This window comes from Sciurus vulgaris, assembly GCF_902686455.1.
Source record: "Sciurus vulgaris genome assembly, chromosome: 3".
Classification (NCBI taxonomy): domain Eukaryota; kingdom Metazoa; phylum Chordata; class Mammalia; order Rodentia; family Sciuridae; genus Sciurus; species Sciurus vulgaris.
This window is the reverse complement of record NC_136463.1, coordinates 27,590,897-27,609,474: the sequence shown is the minus strand read 5'-3', so window position 1 is coordinate 27,609,474 and position 18,578 is coordinate 27,590,897. Positions and strand designations below refer to the sequence as shown.

At 52.6% G+C, this 18,578-nt stretch overlaps 1 protein-coding gene across 1 annotated transcript in view; it reads right to left on the bottom strand.

Annotated features, from left to right (window-relative positions):
• ABCC3 (ATP binding cassette subfamily C member 3) overlaps positions 1-18,578 on the bottom strand; it is a 46,427-nt gene that overhangs the window by 2,896 nt on the left and 24,953 nt on the right. Inside the window, exons 14-30 of the mRNA XM_079133514.1 lie at positions 18,158-18,245; positions 17,814-17,880; positions 17,470-17,596; positions 17,213-17,389; positions 15,106-15,273; positions 14,625-14,814; positions 13,609-13,720; positions 13,359-13,497; positions 13,049-13,256; positions 12,552-12,862; positions 11,873-12,072; positions 11,630-11,756; positions 10,177-10,278; positions 6,812-6,958; positions 6,485-6,643; positions 5,781-5,947; positions 1,960-2,154 (exon numbers count right to left, since the gene is read on the bottom strand). Coding sequence (XP_078989640.1) covers positions 1,960-2,154; positions 5,781-5,947; positions 6,485-6,643; positions 6,812-6,958; positions 10,177-10,278; positions 11,630-11,756; positions 11,873-12,072; positions 12,552-12,862; positions 13,049-13,256; positions 13,359-13,497; positions 13,609-13,720; positions 14,625-14,814; positions 15,106-15,273; positions 17,213-17,389; positions 17,470-17,596; positions 17,814-17,880; positions 18,158-18,245 — 2,684 coding nt within the window. The remainder of the gene's footprint in view (positions 1-1,959; positions 2,155-5,780; positions 5,948-6,484; positions 6,644-6,811; positions 6,959-10,176; positions 10,279-11,629; positions 11,757-11,872; positions 12,073-12,551; positions 12,863-13,048; positions 13,257-13,358; positions 13,498-13,608; positions 13,721-14,624; positions 14,815-15,105; positions 15,274-17,212; positions 17,390-17,469; positions 17,597-17,813; positions 17,881-18,157; positions 18,246-18,578) is intronic.

The following is an 18,578-nucleotide window of genomic DNA, read 5'->3' as shown; positions in this document are numbered from 1 at the left end:
CCCCACTTGGCACACCGGGTGCAAGGGCAACAGACCGCACCACCAGGGTGCAGTAGGAGGGGAAGGGCCCTCCCAAGCCTGGAGAGACGCTCCTCTGGGAGGGGGCTGGCTGGTTCTGCTGCCCACTGCTGGGCTCTGAGCTGTGTCCTGGGAAGGAGCGTTTCTCTGTACATCACTGGCTGGCCACTGCCCAAGTTGGAGATCAGGAGATTGCCCCACTCCAAAACTAGTCTTCAGTGGCTTCCCCTGGCTCTCAGAGCAAGGACGCAGGCATTCCTGTGGTCCTCACAGTGCAGCCCTGTGGGGCCTGTCCCTCTCCCCTGCCTTCAGCCTCGCATGCCTCCTGCCGGTGTGTGTGGCGTGTGCTGCATCCTGTGACATTTTCAGCTCCCTCCCATCATTTCCCAGCCTCGCCCCTTACTCATCCACTGGGGTCTGGCTGGGGCTGCCTTTCCTTCGGACAGAAAGTGCCTGGCCACCCCAAGTGGATAGGCTTCCTCTGGCCTACACACACCGACCCCTGCTTCCTTCTCATGGGCTCTAATTACAGCTTCTGTATCATGACTATTTGATTGATTTCTGTCTGCCCTACTGGGATGAACGAACTGCCAACCCCTGAGGTAGGGCCAAGCCTGCCCTCTGGGGCTGCTGGGGAGTGCACCATTTTTGGTTAGGCCTGGCAACGGATCTCTCCACCAGCCCCGCTGCCGGCTCCTCCAGACCCTGGGCTCCGTACTTCCTGCCCCCCTTCCCTTCTCCCCCAGTGGGTGGGGACAGGCTAGGGGTGGAACAGATGGAGGGTAGCATCAGGCATTCTCAGTTGGGCCGTGTGGGCTCCCAAGAGAAGGTCTGGGTCTGACCCACCACTCTGATCCCTGGTGCCCTCCTCTTCTTCCCAGGCAGCCTGACAGGTGTGTCCCGAGCGACTGAAGCTGTGCATGTTGTCACCGCCCCCACCCATACCATACTTGGTCCACATAGACGTCTTTGGCCTCCTGCCTCCTCTAGCGCCTCTTCCCCTCTCGGAGCTCCCAGCCTCCAGGCCAGCCCCAGCTCTATTCCATGAGGCTTCTGAGTTAGCAGCCCCCTCCCCTTGTCCTGTCCCCTTGTCACCATACTGTGTCATCTGGCACGATGAGGCACAAGGTCACAATTTTTCCTTCTGCCGAGTGGCCTGCTTTCCCAAGGAAGCCAAAAAATTCTGAGGGCAATACCCTGTCCCTTTTCTTCTGAGGGACTAATGCTAGGTAGAATTATAATAAGTGAACCTTAAGGGGTTCGGGAGCAAACTGACATTTCCCAGAGTTGTCTGCAATCTAAACACGTTTCACTGACTCTGTACAAAAATCCAGAGAGACATTATCATTTCCATTTGAAAGAGGCTCAGAGAGGCTTTGTAAATTACTCAAGGTCACACAGCAGTCAGTAGCAATCCTGGGCCTGGAACTCAAACATGATGCTCTCCCCACAACAAGGCATCCACTCCTCTGGGAGCTGTCAGGGTCCAGCCATCAGGCAGGGACCCAGGTGTCACAGGCCTCCTGAGCTACTTAGTCATCTGTAGTCCAGTGCAGTGGCCCCACTGTAAGCTGGTAATGAGGTGCCAGTGGAGCGATGAGCACGTAAGACCTCTGTCAAGGGGCTTGGAAGCCTGGCCCCTTACCTCGCCCGTTACCAGGCAGCAGGATAGATAGAGGCGGCTTATGCACTGCACTATTCCCAATGCCTGAGGAGCCCCAGCATCCCGTTCCCCACATGTTGGTAACTTCAAAGTTACTGTCTTAGAATACGTCACTGTGTCCCTGCCCCCTGGGGCCCAGGTGACCCTACTCTGTTCTGCCCCTGATCCATATGTTGGACAGCCCTGCTCTTTCCCCCAGTCCCAGGAGCTCTGCCATGCCCAGATTCCCTAGCCTGCCCCTCCCCCAGCTCCCTGCTGCTTAGGTTTCCTTGCATCACCTGCTATAGTCCATGATCGTGTTGAGCCGGTGTGCGATGGTCAGCACGGTGCACGTGTCAAACTGGGTGCGGATGGTGGCCTGGATAAGGTCATCGGTCTCCAGGTCAACGGCAGCCGTGGCCTCATCCAGCACCAGGATGCGGCTCTTGCGGAGTAGGGCTCGGGCCAGGCACACAAGCTGCCTCTGGCCAGTGCTGGGGAGAGGGAAGGCAAGCATTTCCAGCTGGGTACCCGCAGCCGGCATGGGGTCTTGCTCCCAGACCTGTTTCTGTCTCTACTCCTTCTCCGCAGCCCAGGAAAGGCTTTCTATCTAATCTCTCCCATTTCTACCAGTCTAGCCCTCCTGGGGAATAGAATAGGGGGTCTGGACACCGCTGGGACAATGAGTGCCCTTGGGAGTAGACAGAGCCAGTGCTAACATCACTGTGAGATCTCTAGTCCATTTTTGGTACTCTCAGTCCTCCTCTTTCTGTCTTTTCTACCCTATCCTCACTCCTCAATGAGGGCCACGATAATTCTCTGCTCTACTCTATCAACCATTTACACCTTAGTAAGAACATGCTTGTTTTTTTCTTCTTAGATGTTTGCATATAAGTCACAATATGCATATTGTTGAGTTTACTAGAGTACCATTCAAGTATTCATCTCCCACTCCCATGGGCAATATAGACCAGGGCTCCATTTTGGAGACAGGCAAGGGGTAGGGCCTTTGGGGAAAGATCTGGAGACTCTAGGTGTTTGTTTGCTGGGGGCCAGGAGCGGCAGCCAATGCATACCTTCAACCTCCTGCTTTGGAAGCCAGGGCCAGTAGACAAAGCAAGGCTGTGTTCCCAACCACAGAGGCCACAGCACCCCCACACCCAAGGACAAATACCTCAGCCCTTCCCAGAGGGGTGAGTCACCACAGCCAGAGTGAAGGCCAGCCTCTCTCCCTGGCCCAGTCCCGCAACTAATGAAGGTTTTGGCAGCAAAACGGGCTGCCAGATAGGACTCTGGGCTGATTTATGGTGGGCTTGGCACAGAGTACAGGTTATACTTCAACTGTCCACAGCTCAGTGAGGGAGGAGGGGAACTGATTTCTGTTTCCCATCCTGGTGTGAGGAGGGTAGGGGGGGGCTCAGGGCAGAACTGGGGGGTTGGGAGGGGGTGTGAAGGGGGGCAGAGCTAGCAGCCAACGGGGTAGGAAAACAGACCCAGGGACAGTGTGGGGTCAGGGCGTGGGTGGGTTTTGTAAGTGAAATTCAGTGAAGGTGCACATTGGTCCTAAAGGGCCGCGGGGCAGGGGTGGTGGCTGTAATGCAGCAAGGAAGGACTTGGGACAAAAAAACAAAGAAAACCAGAACTGCACTTCCCCGAGTCCCTGCCTTGCCCCTGGCTAGCCAAGCAGCTTTGGGCAAATAATTTCATTCTGGGGAGCATATTTCCGGCCCATAGGACTGCAGGAAAGATTAAACAAGAGAGTGGAGGCCAAAGGACTTTGAACACTGTTAAAGCTGAGCAAACGTAGATGTTTTCATTTCTGAGGTCTGGGGAGAGTATACGAGCTCAGACTGAAAATAAAAATGAAAATAAAGGGACGGGGGCATAGTTCAGTGACAGAGGCGTGTCTAGCCTGTGCGAGGGCCTGGGTTCTTGCCCCTCCAGCACCACACACACAATAAAATTAAAAAAATAAAATAAAAGGAGGAGGGAGAGGGGACAGGGGCAGCAGGGAGAGGAACAGTGCCCCCAGCCAAGTGCTTTTCATTGCACCACAATGACCCTGAGAGTGCTCTGCCCCGGGGTAGCCACTATGTGGCTCCTGAGCACTTTAACTGTGGCTAGTGGAAACCCAGAGGTGCTATAAGGAAGAGTAAAATACAGGATTTCAAATTTGCATGGAAAAATGCAAAATATTGCCAGGCTACTGTGACGCATGCAATTCGGGAGGCTGAGGCAGGAGGAGCACAAGTTCAAGGCCAGCCTCAGCAATTTAGCCAGAACCTCAGTCAACTTGGTGAGATCCTATCTCCAAAAAAAAAAAAGGTCTAGGTATGTAGCTCAGTGGTAGAGTGACTCGGTTCAATCCTTAGTACTGCCAAAAAAAAAAAAAAGGAAAGAAAAAAGAAAAGATAAAGAATATCCCTTATAACTTTGATGTGTTGATGACAGGTTGAAATGATACTATTTTAGATACACTGGGCTAGTTAAAATATTAACATTTATTTCACTGGTTTATTTTCCCTGTTTTGGTTTTTTTGTTTATTTATTTCTTTAAGAGACAGGGTCTTGATATGTTGCCCAGGCTGGTCTTCAACTCCTGGGCTCAAGAGATCCTCCTGCCTCAGTCTCCCAAGTACAGGGACTGACTATATGCCACCTTGCCCAGTCCTTTTTTATTATTTTATTTTTATTTATTTTATTGGTACTGGGGATTGAACCCAGGGGTGCTTTATAACTGAGCTACATCCCCAGCTCTTTTTAAGTTTTTATTTTGAAACAATGTCTCACTAAATTGCTGAGGCTGAACTGGGTGATCCTCCTGCCTTAACCACCCGAATCATTGGGATTATAGGTGTGTGTCACCGTGTCCAGCCCAGCCCTTTTTAAAAAAATGTGACTACTAGAAAACACTTGTTTTCATGCGGGAAATTGAACACAGGGCCTCACACATGAAAGGCAGGGCCTCTACCACTGAGCTATATGCCCAGCCCTTTTAATTTTTAAGACAGGGTTATCACTAAATTGTCCAGGTTGGCTTTAAACTTTCAATCCTCCCACCTTAACTGGGATTATAGGCATGCACCAGCACACCCAGATAGACAAAAAATTTGTTACATATATTTGACTCACATTGTACTTTCATGCTTTCATTGGGTAGCACAGTGCTCAGAAGTATGAACTACTGTCTCCCGGGCATTTTTTTTTTTTTTTGATTGTTGGGGATGAACCCGGGATACTCTACCACTAAGCTACATCCCCAGCCCTTTTTATTTTTTTGAGACAGGGTCTAAGTTACCCAGACTGGCCTTGAACTTGCAATCCTCCTGCCTTAGTCTCCTAAGCAGTGGGGATTACAGGCATGTGCCACCATGCCTGGCTATTATTCCTATTTTAGAGTGAAGGGAAAGAAGGCACAGAGAGGTTAAGAAACTTGACCAAAATGGCACAGCTGGGGCTGGTAGTGTTTGCTTGGCATGCTTAAGGCCCTGGGTTTCATCCCACAAATCAAACAAAGAAATAAACAAACAAATCACACAAAAAGACACAAGTCTGGGTATCAAGTCTTTACACTTGGTAAGAAGTGATTTCTGGTCCTCCCTAATGCACAGACTGGTGGCTGGAGACATAAAACCAGGGGTTCTGGAGGGGGGAAATCAAGGGGCCAGGAGAGCTCATTTTATGTACTCCTGAACTGACCACATTCATTCTGCAAAATATCGACGACTTTCTTAAAGCATTGGAGGTTTCCTCTTACCTGCTCCACAGGGTCTGTTCTTTCCCAGCCCAAGCTTAGCATGACAACCTGTATGACATGATCCATGAGGGTTTTGGAATCTCTGAGAGCTGGTTCAAATGCCAAGCTTATCTTTTCCCAGCTGTGCAATTTTGGCCAAACCCCTTACCGTCTCTGAGCCTTTTCCTCCCCTGTAAAGTAGACCTTGTGGGGCTTGTATGAGGTAGTATCCCAGTGCCTGGTGCACAGAACATGCTCAGTACAAAATAATGTTCCTATGTGACCTTGATTGAGATTAGGAGCAGGGAGGGGAGTGGGGACTAGCCTGATGGCAGACCTTCCAGCACCCACAGGGTTCCCCACCTGTCCATTCCCCACTCTTACCTGAGATTCTCCCCGCCCTCGGTGCACGGGAAGTCCAGGCCCGCCGGCTGAGCACTCACAAACTTATGCAAGTGGGCCAGCTCCAGGGCCTTCCAAATGTCCTCCTCTGAGTAACGACTGAAGGGGTCCAGGTTCATACGTAGGGTTCCCGAGAACAGAATGGGGTCCTGAGGATACAAGAAGGTCTTAGAGAGAAGCGGCTCAGGACCCATGAAGAGCCCAGGGCCCCAGGTGCAGAGTAAAGGGAGGGAATTAGGTGGCGACGTTCCCATTCCCTCCCCAGCCCTCCAGGAGGGAGACAACCGCCAAGGAGATCAAAAATTGCCTGTAGGAGTGATAAAACCTCAGCTTTGCCACTCACTAAGTCCTCGGCTAAAGCAGGGACAGTCACTAATCCGACTGCAAAGTGTCCAGTTGGCAGAAAAAAATACCAGAGAAACCAGAAAAAGTGAAATGTCATTCCGAGCTGTGCACCCAGATGGAACAGCTGAGGGATGGGGTGTTTGGGGGTTCCTGGGGTCCTTCTGGATTTGCTGACCCAGGAGGTCAAAGGCAAGGCTTGACTGGGTCAGGGGAGGCCTGACCCTTTCAGATCTGTGTCTGGGTGGCTCCACGGTGACTCTGCTCCCTCTCTCCTACCAACCTCCATTCTGGGTCCTCAGGCTCCAGGACGGGGGTGGGGCCACCCCACGGCCAGCCCCTACCTGCGGGATGATGGTCAGCTGAGAACGCAGGTCATGGAGGCCGATGTTTGCCACGTTGAGGCCGTCGATGAGGATTTCGCCCTCTGCTGCCTCCACGATTCGGAACAGGGCGAGGGTCATGGACGATTTGCCAGCCCCAGTGCGGCCTACGATGCCCACCTGCAGGGATGGGAATGCTAAGAGGTCAGGGGGCATCTCCGGGTCTCCCCGGCCGCCGTGCAGATGTCCGACCAGAGCACCTGCCCGCTCAGGGACAGGTCCTCCCTCAAGGGCAGTAACGGACTCCCCAGGCACAAGCACAGCCCGGCCCACTGGGCCCTCAAGTACCTTCTCGCCTCCGCGCACGCGCAGACTCAGGTTCTTCAGCGCCAGCTCCAGGCCCGGGCGGTACCGCACAGAATAGTTCCGGAACTCCACCTCCCCGTGCAGAGGCCAGCCTTCGGGAGGGCGGCTGCCCTCCACCACCCAGGGGGCCTGGCGGGACGGCATACGCGGTGGTGGCACCTCTTCCCCACCACGCCCTCCCCACCAAGGCCCCTCGGCCCTCACCCACTGTGGTCTCTGGGGAGGGCCAGGGACTCCTTTATCCCGCTGACATTTTTTTCTTTTTCTTTTTTGTGGCGCAGCAGATGGAACCCTCATGCACACTAGGCCAGCGCTCTGCCATCCAGCCCCATCTGCATCCGACCCTCCCTCTGACTTAACTCTCTGCAGAGCCACCTTCCGGTCCCATTGGCCTCAGGACTCACGTTCCTGAGGTGCCCTCCCTGCCTGCCCTACCACTTCCCTTCTACACCTTTATCCATTCATTATTATTAAGTGGTGTCCTTGTGCCAGGCAGTAGGGACACATGGTGTCCCCAAAGAGACCAAGTCCTTGCCTCCAAGAGGCTTACATGCTAGCACCAGAGCCTACGAAGGATAAAAATGCCTGTTTTTATAATGCAAGGAGTGCTGCTCTGCTCAGGGTGGTCAGGGGGGCATCGTGGAGGAAGGGCAGTTAGTAAAGACTGAAGGAGGTCAGGGAACATGACAAGTGGGCTGTGGGGCAGACAGAGGGAACAGCAAGTGCAGATGCCTCCTGGTGTATTCTAGAACACACAGTCAAAGGTGAGAGGTTGCAGGCTGAGGCAGTGGGTGGCCCCATCAGTTAGAGCCTGGCAGGCTACTGTCAGGATGTAGTACTTTTTAACCCTGAGTAAGATGCAAAGGTATTAGAGGGCTGTGCTCAGAGCAATAAAGGAGCTCTCTGGCAGCTGGAAGGAGAATAGACTGACTCAGTATAAGATGGTGGTGGTTTTGAGACAGGACTGGATACATAGTTTGAGAGGCCCACTGTGAAATGATTGTAGGGCCTCTCATTTTTTAAAAAAATATTTACAATGTCAAGCCAGGGACAGAGGTACATGCCTGTAATCCCAATGACCCAGAAGGCTGAGGTAGGAGGATCACAAGTTGGAGGCCAGCCTCAGCAATTTAGCAAGATCCTGAGCAACTTAGTGAGACCTTGTCTCAAAAAAAAAAAAAAAAAAAAAAAAAAAAAAAAAAAAAAATAGGGCTGGGGATGTGCTCAGTGGTAAAGCATCCCTGGTTTCTATACAAAAAAAGAATGTTGAGATAATGACAGCAGCATATTAAACCAAACTTAGTGCTTCTAAGCATGGGCCCCCAATAATGAGGGCTTGATTGACAGCTCAGACCACACACCCATGAAACTGGCCTTCCTTGGTGGCATGGAAGCTGTATGGTCAGAGGTCAAAAGGCAGAGGAGCAAGTTCAGAAGGCTGTCGTGGAGATATCAAAGAAAAGACCAGGCAGCAGTATAGTATACAGGGACAGATCATGTGCGTGCACAGGGCAAGCTGGACTGCTGGATGTAAAGAGGGAGATGTGAAGATCCCAAGGGGAGAGTGGGATCAACCCCTACGGAAGGCAGGGCTAGGTCAGAGACCAGGCTGGCAGGAATGGGTGGTGTGGGGTGGGACCTCGGGTCACACAACTCAGGGCCCAGGACCAAGAAGGGCAGCTTGTTGCATCTGGATGTTGCTGAGATTGAATCAGATGAGAACAGAAAACTGTCTCCTAGATAGGATGGAGGGAGGTCATGGGTGAGCCATTTTGATGGAGTGATAGGGCCAGAAAATAGACCACGGGAAGAAGGTGAGTTCCAGGGTAAATTTTTTTTTTTTTTGGTGCTGCTGGGGATTGAACCCAGGGCCTTGTGCTTGCAAGGCAAGCACTCTATCAACTGAGCTATATCCCCAGCATACAGACCACTGTTTAAAACAAGTTTCACAAGGACTGGGGATGTAGCTCTGCGGTCAAGTGCTTGCCTAGCATGCGTGAGGCCCTGGGTTCCATGTCCAGTATTTTGAGAAACAAAATAAAAATTGAGCTTCACCACAACAGAGGGCAGAGAACTAGGATAGCAGGATGCAGGGAAAGGGAGTGTGTGTGTGTGTGTGTGTGTGTATGTAATGAAGAGGGACAGGACGTTTTTGCACAGGAATGGGACTCTTCCAACAGAGGGAGCAAGACTGATGGATAAGAGACAGAGGTACAACTGAGGAAGTCCAGGCCTCCACCAGCCCTGGGAAGAAGCAGAAGGGCTGGACTTTGAAACAGGAATGGGTAATGTCTGCTCAAAGAGAAAGTCAGAAGGTGGTGGAGGAAGCATGGTAGGTTTAAAGTCCTGGAGGCAGGAAGGCAGAGGGAATTCACTAACCTGTTTCTCACGGAAGTGTCAGGCGAGGTCGGCAGCTGAGCCCGGGGAGGAGAAGTGTTTTGAGGATAGATTGTCAGAAAGAGGTCTTTCTGCAAGTGGGAGTGTGTGCTTCTTGAGGAAGCAAAGCAGGCATATCCAGCAGAGGAGTATGATTATATGAAGAACAAGCAGTGATTTTTCTCCAGCTGTGTTTCAGCTACTCAGTGCAGAAATGACAGGTGGGCTCAGCCGGGTGGAGGTTGTAGGTGAGCACAAAAGAGAGACAGAGAAGGGAGTTGAGAGCAGTGGTGTTGGTGGAGTGTAGACTCTGGGCTAGCCAGGAAGGAAGGAGACGCCCGAGGAGATGATGGCCAGAGGGACAAATGTGGGTCATAGAATTGGGATCCCAGTGCAGACATGCGGGGCTTGGAGCATATAAGCCAGGAGGGTGTCTAAAAGTAAAGTGCTTGACACCAGGAGCCAGAGATGGAACTGCTTCCAGGCAGGAGGTCTGATGTGTGACCATGGCCGGGGACAGTGGAGAAAAGTCCAGATCCCCTCCCCCATGGTAGAGAACAACTCCTTTTCCCTATCGAAGGACGCTGCCCCACCTCTGCTCCTTTGACCAGGCCAGTCTCTGGCCAGAATGGTCACCTTCCCTCTGTCCTGCTCTACCATCTTACCTGGTCTGTCAAAACCTTCTTGACTTTCAAATCTCAGTTCCCTCTCGGATCACCCTAGCTAAAGGAGCTGCCCTGTCTGTCCTCTTGGGTGTCCCATCCGAGAGCTCTTGTTCACTAAAGAGCCCTGACACATGTCCCACCCCCAGTGTGGGTTAGACTCTGTCTTGGTCCACTCTGAGTCCTCAAGCTCCTAGCATAGCCCCTTGGCTGGTGACCTGTGAGGGTTGGATGGACGAACGAATGAATGAAGAGCCATCTAAACATCTGGCCTGGATGTTCAGGGATGACGGGTCACCTAGCACTCACCTCCATCTCTGTCCTGGAGTACTCCATGACCCTCTCCACCGCCACAATATTAGACTCCAAATCTGACATCGCACGGATCATCCAGTTCAGAACTGATGTCACCTGGCCAAAGGGACCGGGTTGGAGGAGGGCCCCTGTCCCACCCAGCAATGGCTCTGGGGAGAGTTCAGCCCTGGCTCATGCTCCTATCAATGGAATCCTATCCTATGACCCAGCTGTGTCCACGGGGGCTCTTATCAGGACTGTGCCTCAGGCAGTGACAATGCAGATTTAGCCAAGGGTCACCTCAGTGTTTCTTAAACTTTAATATGTATAAGACTTCCCAGAGAATCTTGTTAAAATGCAGCTTCTGATCCACTAGGTCTGGGGTGGGACCTGAGTGTCCTCATTCCTGACAAGCTCCGGGAAGATGTGGATGCAGCCAGTCCAGAGACCACGTTTTGTGTACCAAGGAGTCCCTGCTAGAAATGCCAAATCCCGAGCTCCATCCCCGACCCAGTGAATCAGGATGTACATTTAACAAGATCTCCAGATAATGCACACGCACGTTAATGTTGGAGAAGACTGCCCTGTCTCCTTCGTTAATGTTCGAGAAGACTGCCCGGTCTCCTTTGCCTTTTGTTTACCAATGCATTCAGGATTGGAGCCACCTGAGGCATTGACCATGTGATCTGCTTTACAAAAATTCCACTTGCAGTTACATAACTCTGACCACACAGGCTGGTGTCAGGACGACCTGCTTGACCTCCAGCGCAGGCTTCAGTCACCTGATCTGTCTGATCTGTGTATAGTCATCCCTCAGCATCACCAGAGAATTGGTTCCAGAATCCCCTAAAGATACCAAAATCCACGAATGTTCAAGTCCTTTATGTAAAATGATGTCATACTTGTATGCAACCTACTCACATCCTTCCTGTAAACGTTAAGTCATCTCTAGATTATTTATAAAACCTAATAAAATGCCTGCCTATCACTTCATTCATACGAATTCAGCGGAGTATTTGGGACGTGGCAAATGCAAGCCTTGCTTTGGTTTTTCTTTTTCGTATTTTCCACCTGCACTTGGTTGAATCTCTGGATGCAGAGCCCGTGGATACCCGGGGCTGACTGCTTTCTCCGCAGGCACAGGAACATGAGGTGTGGTGTGTCTGCACTTCCCTGAGTTGGGGGCCAAGTTCCACGATCATTTCTCCAACACCCCAGGGCAGACCACTCTTCTGGGCTCCTCTGGGCCCCTGCGTTTTGTTTCTGCTTCCACAAAGGCCCACTCAGCCTGCATTTCAGCACCCTGCTGAGGGGAGTCTCTTTACACCTGTGAGCTCACAGGCCTTGAGGGTAGAACCTGCGGCTGTCCCCTTATTGAGGAGAGAGTGGGCACTCTGGAGGTGCTTGTGACATTTGTATGGCCTTTGCCCAGTGGCGGTCCCACCCTGGGGCCCTGGCCTTTCCATACCTGTAGGGCGTAGGACACAGAAAGGCCCACCAGCCCAGGGTTCAGGCTGCTTCTCCCAATCACCGCGAACAGCGCCGCAAAGAACACCACGCAGTTCCCCACGAACTCCACTCGGATGCTTAGCCACCTGTGAGGACCAGAGAGGGAGGAAATAGGGACACAGTGCGGGAAAGGCTCAGGAGGCCGGGACAACAGGGCCTGTGGAGGTGCCTGGAGGAGGGGGCAGAAGAGGAGGCTTCTGACCGGTTGGAGACGATGTAGATGTAGCTACTCTTCTGGTTGGTGTCCACCTTCGTATTGCTGAGGACCTGGAAGTCGTGGCTGCGCCTGTAGGCCCGGATGACACTGGTGCCACTCACTGTCTCCGAAAAGTGGGAATAGATGGGCGAGCGGTTGATGGATTCCAGCCGCCTCAGTTGCCGGGAGGTGGCCACATAGAAGCGCTGATGGGGAATGGGGGAAGAGCTTGGGGCCAGGGTGCGGACGCCCCCCACTCAGTTCTGTTCGTCCTCTGAACCCATCCGTGTTTTCTTGGGCTGCTAGTCAACCAGCTGGCCCCCCTTTGCCCATGAGATCTTGCTGCCTTTTCCTGTCACCCCTGCTTGGAGATTTAGGGTCCTTCTTTCATTCTTTATCATTTTGGCATTGGGGATTGAACCTGGAGGTACTTTGCCACTAAGCTACATCCCCAGATCTTTAAATTTTTAATTTTGAGACAGGGTCTCGCTAAGTTGCTTGGGGCATCGCTGAGTTGCTGAGGCTGGCCTCGAACTTGTGGATCCTCCTGCCTCAGCCTCCCCAGTGGCTGGGATTATAGTAGGTGTGCACCACCACTCCCAGCCATAGTGTTTTGCCAAAATACAGCCAATAGCCTGACATGGTGGTACACACTCATACGTGCGCCCCTCCCACCCTCCAGTACCTGCGTGAATATGTAGAGCACAGCCAGAGGAAGGATGACCACAAGGAAGAGCGGGGTGGTGACCGTGATGATTATGAGCATGGACAGGGAGGTGCAGAAGGTTCTGAGCAACAGGAGGATGGAGGGGGCCAGAATCTCATCCATGACGTTGATGTCCTTGGAGAAGCGATTGAGGATACGGCCTGAGGGTGTGGTGTCAAAGAAGGACTGGGGAGAGTGCATCTTGTTGTACAGCAGCGCCTTGTGCAGAAGGCTTGCAGCATGGACACCGCCCATGGCCATTGTGAAGGCTGACAGCATCACCAGGAGCCCTGTGGGGGGAGGCGAGGGCAGCTCACTCACCTGGGAGGCCTGGTGGGCACGGAAGGGCCAATTCAGGGACAAGGACAGTTGGGTGGGTTAGGGGGGCTCTGAGGCAGGGGTATGGTTTGGGGAGCCTGAGTGCCATAGGAGAGGAAGGGATCCAGGAGCCCCTTCGGGCAGGTCCACAGGTTCACCTTGCAGAATTCCCAGGGTAGCATAGATGCCCAGCCGCAGGGAGGTGTTGTTCTGTCTGCCTTCCACCATGGCGTCGCTGGTCCAGGCACTGAGCCACATGTCAGCCCCAATGGCAGCTGCACTTTGGCCCACATAGAGGACACAGATAACAAGCGAGGTCCAGAGCCCCACGGCCTTGGCATAATCCCAGAACACTCTGAGCCTCACCTGCAGGGAGAGCCCACCGCAGTTGAGGACAGGATCCCACGAACTCTGGGACTGCAGGCAGCCAGTTCATCCTCTCCAGTCCTTCTGGTCCACCCTACTCACTTTGCCAGTCTCCGCCTTCTCCTCCTGGATGAGCATCCCAGTCTTCTTCGCTTCTGCTACTTTCTCTGATTGACTCAGGTGTCTCCAGGGCACGATCCGACTCTGGCTCTCCCCTTCTGAAGACATTGCGCTCAGCTGTCTGTGGAGGCAGCTGGTCAGACCCGGCGAGGTCTCGGACACCCCCAGGACAGAGGCCCAGAGTGCAAGGCGTGGGAGTCCAGCTGCAGCCTTTGGGGGGCTGGGAACTCACCTCACAAACTGCCTTTGGACCTCGTACGTGACCGGCTCACTCTCTGTCAGGCCTGTGTGATTGCTGAGAGTGTCGTCTATCAGAAGCTCCTCCTCGTCTGTTTGTTCCAAGACTGCAGAGGGTGGGAGGAAATCACAGAGGTTGGCTGCTCAGGCTGCAGTCCTTGTGTCCCCTAACCCTGGATGGACAAGCAGAAGGAAGGCCAAGAGGGTTCAGGAGGACAACCAGAAAGACCTGGGTTAGCCAACAAGGAAAACTTCCCTCCAGAGACTATGGAGAAGGGGACTCAAATATAAGGGTAAGGAACTCGAGCTCTGGAGTCAGGCTGACTGAGCTTAAATTCCACTTCCTTGAAGCGAAACCTTAGGCAGGCATGGGAAAGGGATCATCATAGTGGTACTTGGCTCATGGCGTCACTGCGAGGGTTAAAGGAAAGAATGTGTGTCTAGGGATTAGCAAGGGACATAGCACTGGGTGAATGCTTTAGACAGGTTGGTTGTACATATGGCAGTATGCAGGAAAGCCCAGAAAGGGGCCTGTGAGCCAGCTGGGTGACAAGGTGGGGGGCGGGGCATGGTGCCAGCCCAAGGACTGTAGTAGCTGCCGTGAGGACAGGGATTTTTGCCCCTGCCATTGACTGCTATCTCTCATTGCCTGGACACAATTCAGTAACTCTTGAATGTCTACCAAGCACTTGCATATTTGCTAAACAACTTCTCCCAAAAACAGATTTGCCACATATTTAGGACCTGAGTCCACATGCCCTTATGGCAGGTGGGACTACTGAGGTTCTGAGATCTGAGCTGCTGATCCAAGGTCCCATAGTTAGGGAGGAGGGCAGGCCAGACTTGGCTGCATCCCATTCACTTTCCCTCTGGAGATGCGCAACACAGGTGGCCCAGGTTTCCCAGAACCTCTATGGTCCAACAGTGGGCCAGACCAGAGAGGCTTGGAGACCCCAGACCAGGAGATGCCGGGAGGGCGCAGGAATCAGGAGGGCCAGGAACGGCAGATACCAATCCTGCTGTCCTCCAGGTGCTCCTGAGGCTCATCTGGTGCATAGTTGCGGAGGAAGTTGGCAAAAGAGCCATCGTGTTGCAGGAGGGCTGAGTAGGGGCCCATCTCAGACACCTGCCCGTCAGCCAGGACGATGATGAAGTCCGTCTGGGGCAGGAAGCTGATGCCATGTGTCACCAGCAAGCGAGTCTGCAGAGAAGGCAGCCAGCTTTCAGCCCCTCTGCCCACGGCACTTGCCCTGGCACGGTAACACGCATCCCGGTGACACCGGGATGAGCTGTCCAGGGAGCATGGATGGGCACCTCCAGGCCTCCCCCCGTGTTTTCTTCAGCTTACTCAGTGCTGGGGTGCACATCCCCAGGGGTTTCCTCAGCTGCTCAACCCACACTCCTGCTTCTTGGGTTCCATACCTCCAGGTCTCACCCGTTCTCTCTTGGGCCCCGATCTTACCTGAGCTCCCTTAGCCTCCTGTGGCCTCACCTTGCCTGCCAGCACACCTTTCGGCCCAATCACGTGGTCAAAGATATGTCTGGCCACGTGGGAGTCCACCGCTGACAATGGATCATCCAGCAGAAAAATATCAGCGTTGCTGTAAACAGCCCGGGCCAAACTGACTCGCTGCCGCTGACCCCCAGACAGGTTGATGCCCTGGAAGGAAGAGGTGTTGGGAGGTGGGTGCAGGATGGAAGGGGATCAGACAGGCCCAGGGGAACATTTCACATAGTTTCCGGCTGTCTTTGTGAAACTGTATAGCCACCGAAGAAGGGGTGGTGGTCTCAGAGTCCTCTTTTTCGCTTTACCAGCTTCTCTAGGTGACCCTGCCCAAACCAAGTGTCTTTCAGCAGATGAATGGAAACACACAAGGTCCATCCACACACCACGCTATCATTCAGCCTCAAGAAGGAAGGAAACACTGACATGCTACAGGAAGGATGGACCGGGAGGACCTGATGCTCCGTGAAATGAGCCAGTCACGCAAAGATTCCGTGTGACTTCCTCATGTGACTTACCTAGAGTAGTCCAATGCCTAGCAGTGGAAGAACGGTAGTTGCCAGGGGTTGGGGGAGAAGGGACGGGGGAGTTAGCAATCAAGGGGACAGATATCCAGTGGGGCAAGAGGAAAGGGTCCTGGAGATGATTGCCTAACAGTGAGAATGCACTTGATGTGACTGAACTGCACCTCAGAAAACGTTACAGTGGCACATTTTATGTTAGGGGTCCTTGACGACAATTAAAAACAAACAAAAGAAAACAGAAAAACAAAACTTAGGCCAATGTCCTTTGTTTTGTGGTACTGGGGATGGAACTCAAGGGCACTCTACCTTTGAGACACATCCCCAGCCCTTTTTATTTATATATTTATTTTGGTACTGGGGATTGAACTCAGGGGGTCAAAAGCCACATCTCCAGTTTTTTTCTTTTTTAAATTTTGTGACAAGGTCTCACTAAGTTGCTTAGGGCCTCACGAAGTTGCTGAGGCTGGCCTCCAACTTTTGATCCTCCTGCCTGAGCCTCCTGAGTTGCTGGGATTGCAGGTGTGCACCATGGCACCCAGCTTGCCCTTTTTATTTTTTATTTTGAGACAAGATCTCACCAAATTGCCAGGCTGGCCTTGAACTTGCAATCTTCCTGCCTTAGCCTTCCCAATTCCTGGAATTACAGGCGTGTGTACCTTACTGTCTCTTTTTTTTTTTTAATTTTTAAAATTTTTTTCTAATTTGTTACACATTGTCTCATGTTTTTTAAAGGCCAAAACCTTTTTTTTTTTTTTTTTTTTTGTGGTGCTGGGGATCGAACCCAGGGCCTTGTGCTTACAAGGCAAGCACCCTACCAACTGAGCTATCTCCCCAGCCCAAAGGCCAAAATCTTAACTACAGTCTTCCAGGTTCTGCCTTGCCCTATACCCAACCTCTATTTCCTAACCTCAGTCAATAATTCAAACCTGTACATAGTCTTACCTTGCTTTATTTGCTTCATTTTTTCCCCTTTAGCATTATCTAATATATTATACAGACTTATCTTGCTTGTTGTCTCTTTCCCCACTAGAATATAAAGTATATGAAGGTAAAGATTTTAGCCTGGTGCGTCCACTACTGTATAACACTGTTTGACATATAGTAGGTACTTAATAAAAATCTGATGAATGAATGAAAAATGAACAAACAGATGAATGACAACCTCTTTCTCAGTTGCCAAGATTAAACTCAGAAGTGATGCTCTTTTTTTTTTTTTTTTTTTTTTTTGCGGTGCTGGGGATTGAACCCAGGGCCTCCGGCCTGCAAGGCAAGCACTCTACCAACTGAGCTACATCCCCAGCCCAGAGATGCTCTTCTTTATGCAGACTCTCCTTTAGTCCCCTTCCTGTACCCTGCACAGGACTTCAGCCTGGCCCCAGGGTGGTCTGCCACCCCTACCTGCTCATGAGTTGGCTGCACCAGTAGGAGATGTGTTTCCCCAGGGCCTGGCACAGGGTTGGAGGTGATATTACATAAATGTGTAAATGAAGGAATGAATACCTGGACCTGGGTTGGGCTGAGGAGGGCAGCTTTATGTGCTGGCTCCTCAGGGACGGGAGGGGACCCTGTACCTTCTCTCCGATCTCTGTCTGGTCCCCACCAGGCAGGACCTCCAGGTCTGCTAGCAGAGCACAGGTCTCCAGAGCCTGTTGGTAGCGCTTAGGATCCATGGTCTGGCCAAACAGCACATTTTCCTGAAGCGTGCAGTTCTGGATCCATGCCTGCTGGGGCATGTAGGCCACAGAGCCCTGGCCAGAGAAGTTTGCCTCAGGTTTGCCCAAGGCCTGGTCGAGCCTCATGCCCTTCAAAGGAGCCCCATCCCTCTCACCTTCACAGACACTTTGCCTTCCAGCTTCTCCATCTCGCCCAGCAGGGCAGACACCAGGGAGGACTTCCCACAGCCCACCGGCCCCACCACGGCCACTAGTGCCCCTTTCAGGATTTGGATGTTTAGGCTGGGAGGAAGAAGCCCCAGTCAGAGGTAGGGTTCAGCTTTGAATCCCAGCCTGCTGCCTGCAGACCCAAGCCCTCCTCCCTTCCAGATACCACCCTGGCGAGCAGAGGCTTTTTTCTGCATTCCCCGTCACAGAAAGAGAGGAAAGAGGGTACTGCTATTGATCTAACCTTCCTCCCGCTTAGGAAGGTTGAGAAGAGAGTGGGAGAAGCTGGTACCTGTGCAGGGTAGGGGGCAGGTCCTGGGCCCAGGTGAAGGTGCCATTGTGTATGGTGATGGCATAGCCTGGGAGAACAAAGGTGTACAGGGTCAGGGAGCCCAGGGAACGAGGAAGAGGCAGGGAGGCCTGGGGGCGAGGACGGGGAGGAAGCCTGGAATCCCTGGAGGAAGGGCAGGAGGAATGGGGAGCCCTGCGGGGAAGAGGAGCAAAGGACCCAGAAGACGGGGGATCGGGGCTGTAGAAAGCAGGTGTGCAAAGAGGAAGAAGAAAAGGAGGATTAGAAAGCGTGGAACAAAGAACAAGGGCTGGTGCGAGGGCAGCCCTGGTAGGTGATGTCTGGACCTGGGGAGATGGTCTTTCTCTCCACACACTGGAAGTCAAGTTCATCTTGGTTCAGGAAATGCTGGATCCGTTTCAGAGACACATTGGCCTGCAGGAGGCTGAGTCAGCCCTAGAGGTTGCTTCTCCCACCTTCCGCCCCTCCTACCCCGGCTCAGTCTCTACTTCCTGAACTAGACCCGCCCCTCCCACAACCTAGTTCCATGGTTCCTACTGCCCAAAGGAAAGGCCCAGGTTGGCCAGAGGAGGCTGTCTCCAGAACTCAGGTTTCCAGAGATCGCACTCCATCTCCTGGGACTCCAAAGGACCTTATGAACCGCAGGCATCCTCGACAACTCTTTGTAAGGACAAATGGTCCTGCCCTGACTACAGGAACGTTCCTTGATTATTTCCTGACCCTAAGTGACTCTTCCCTGACCTCAAC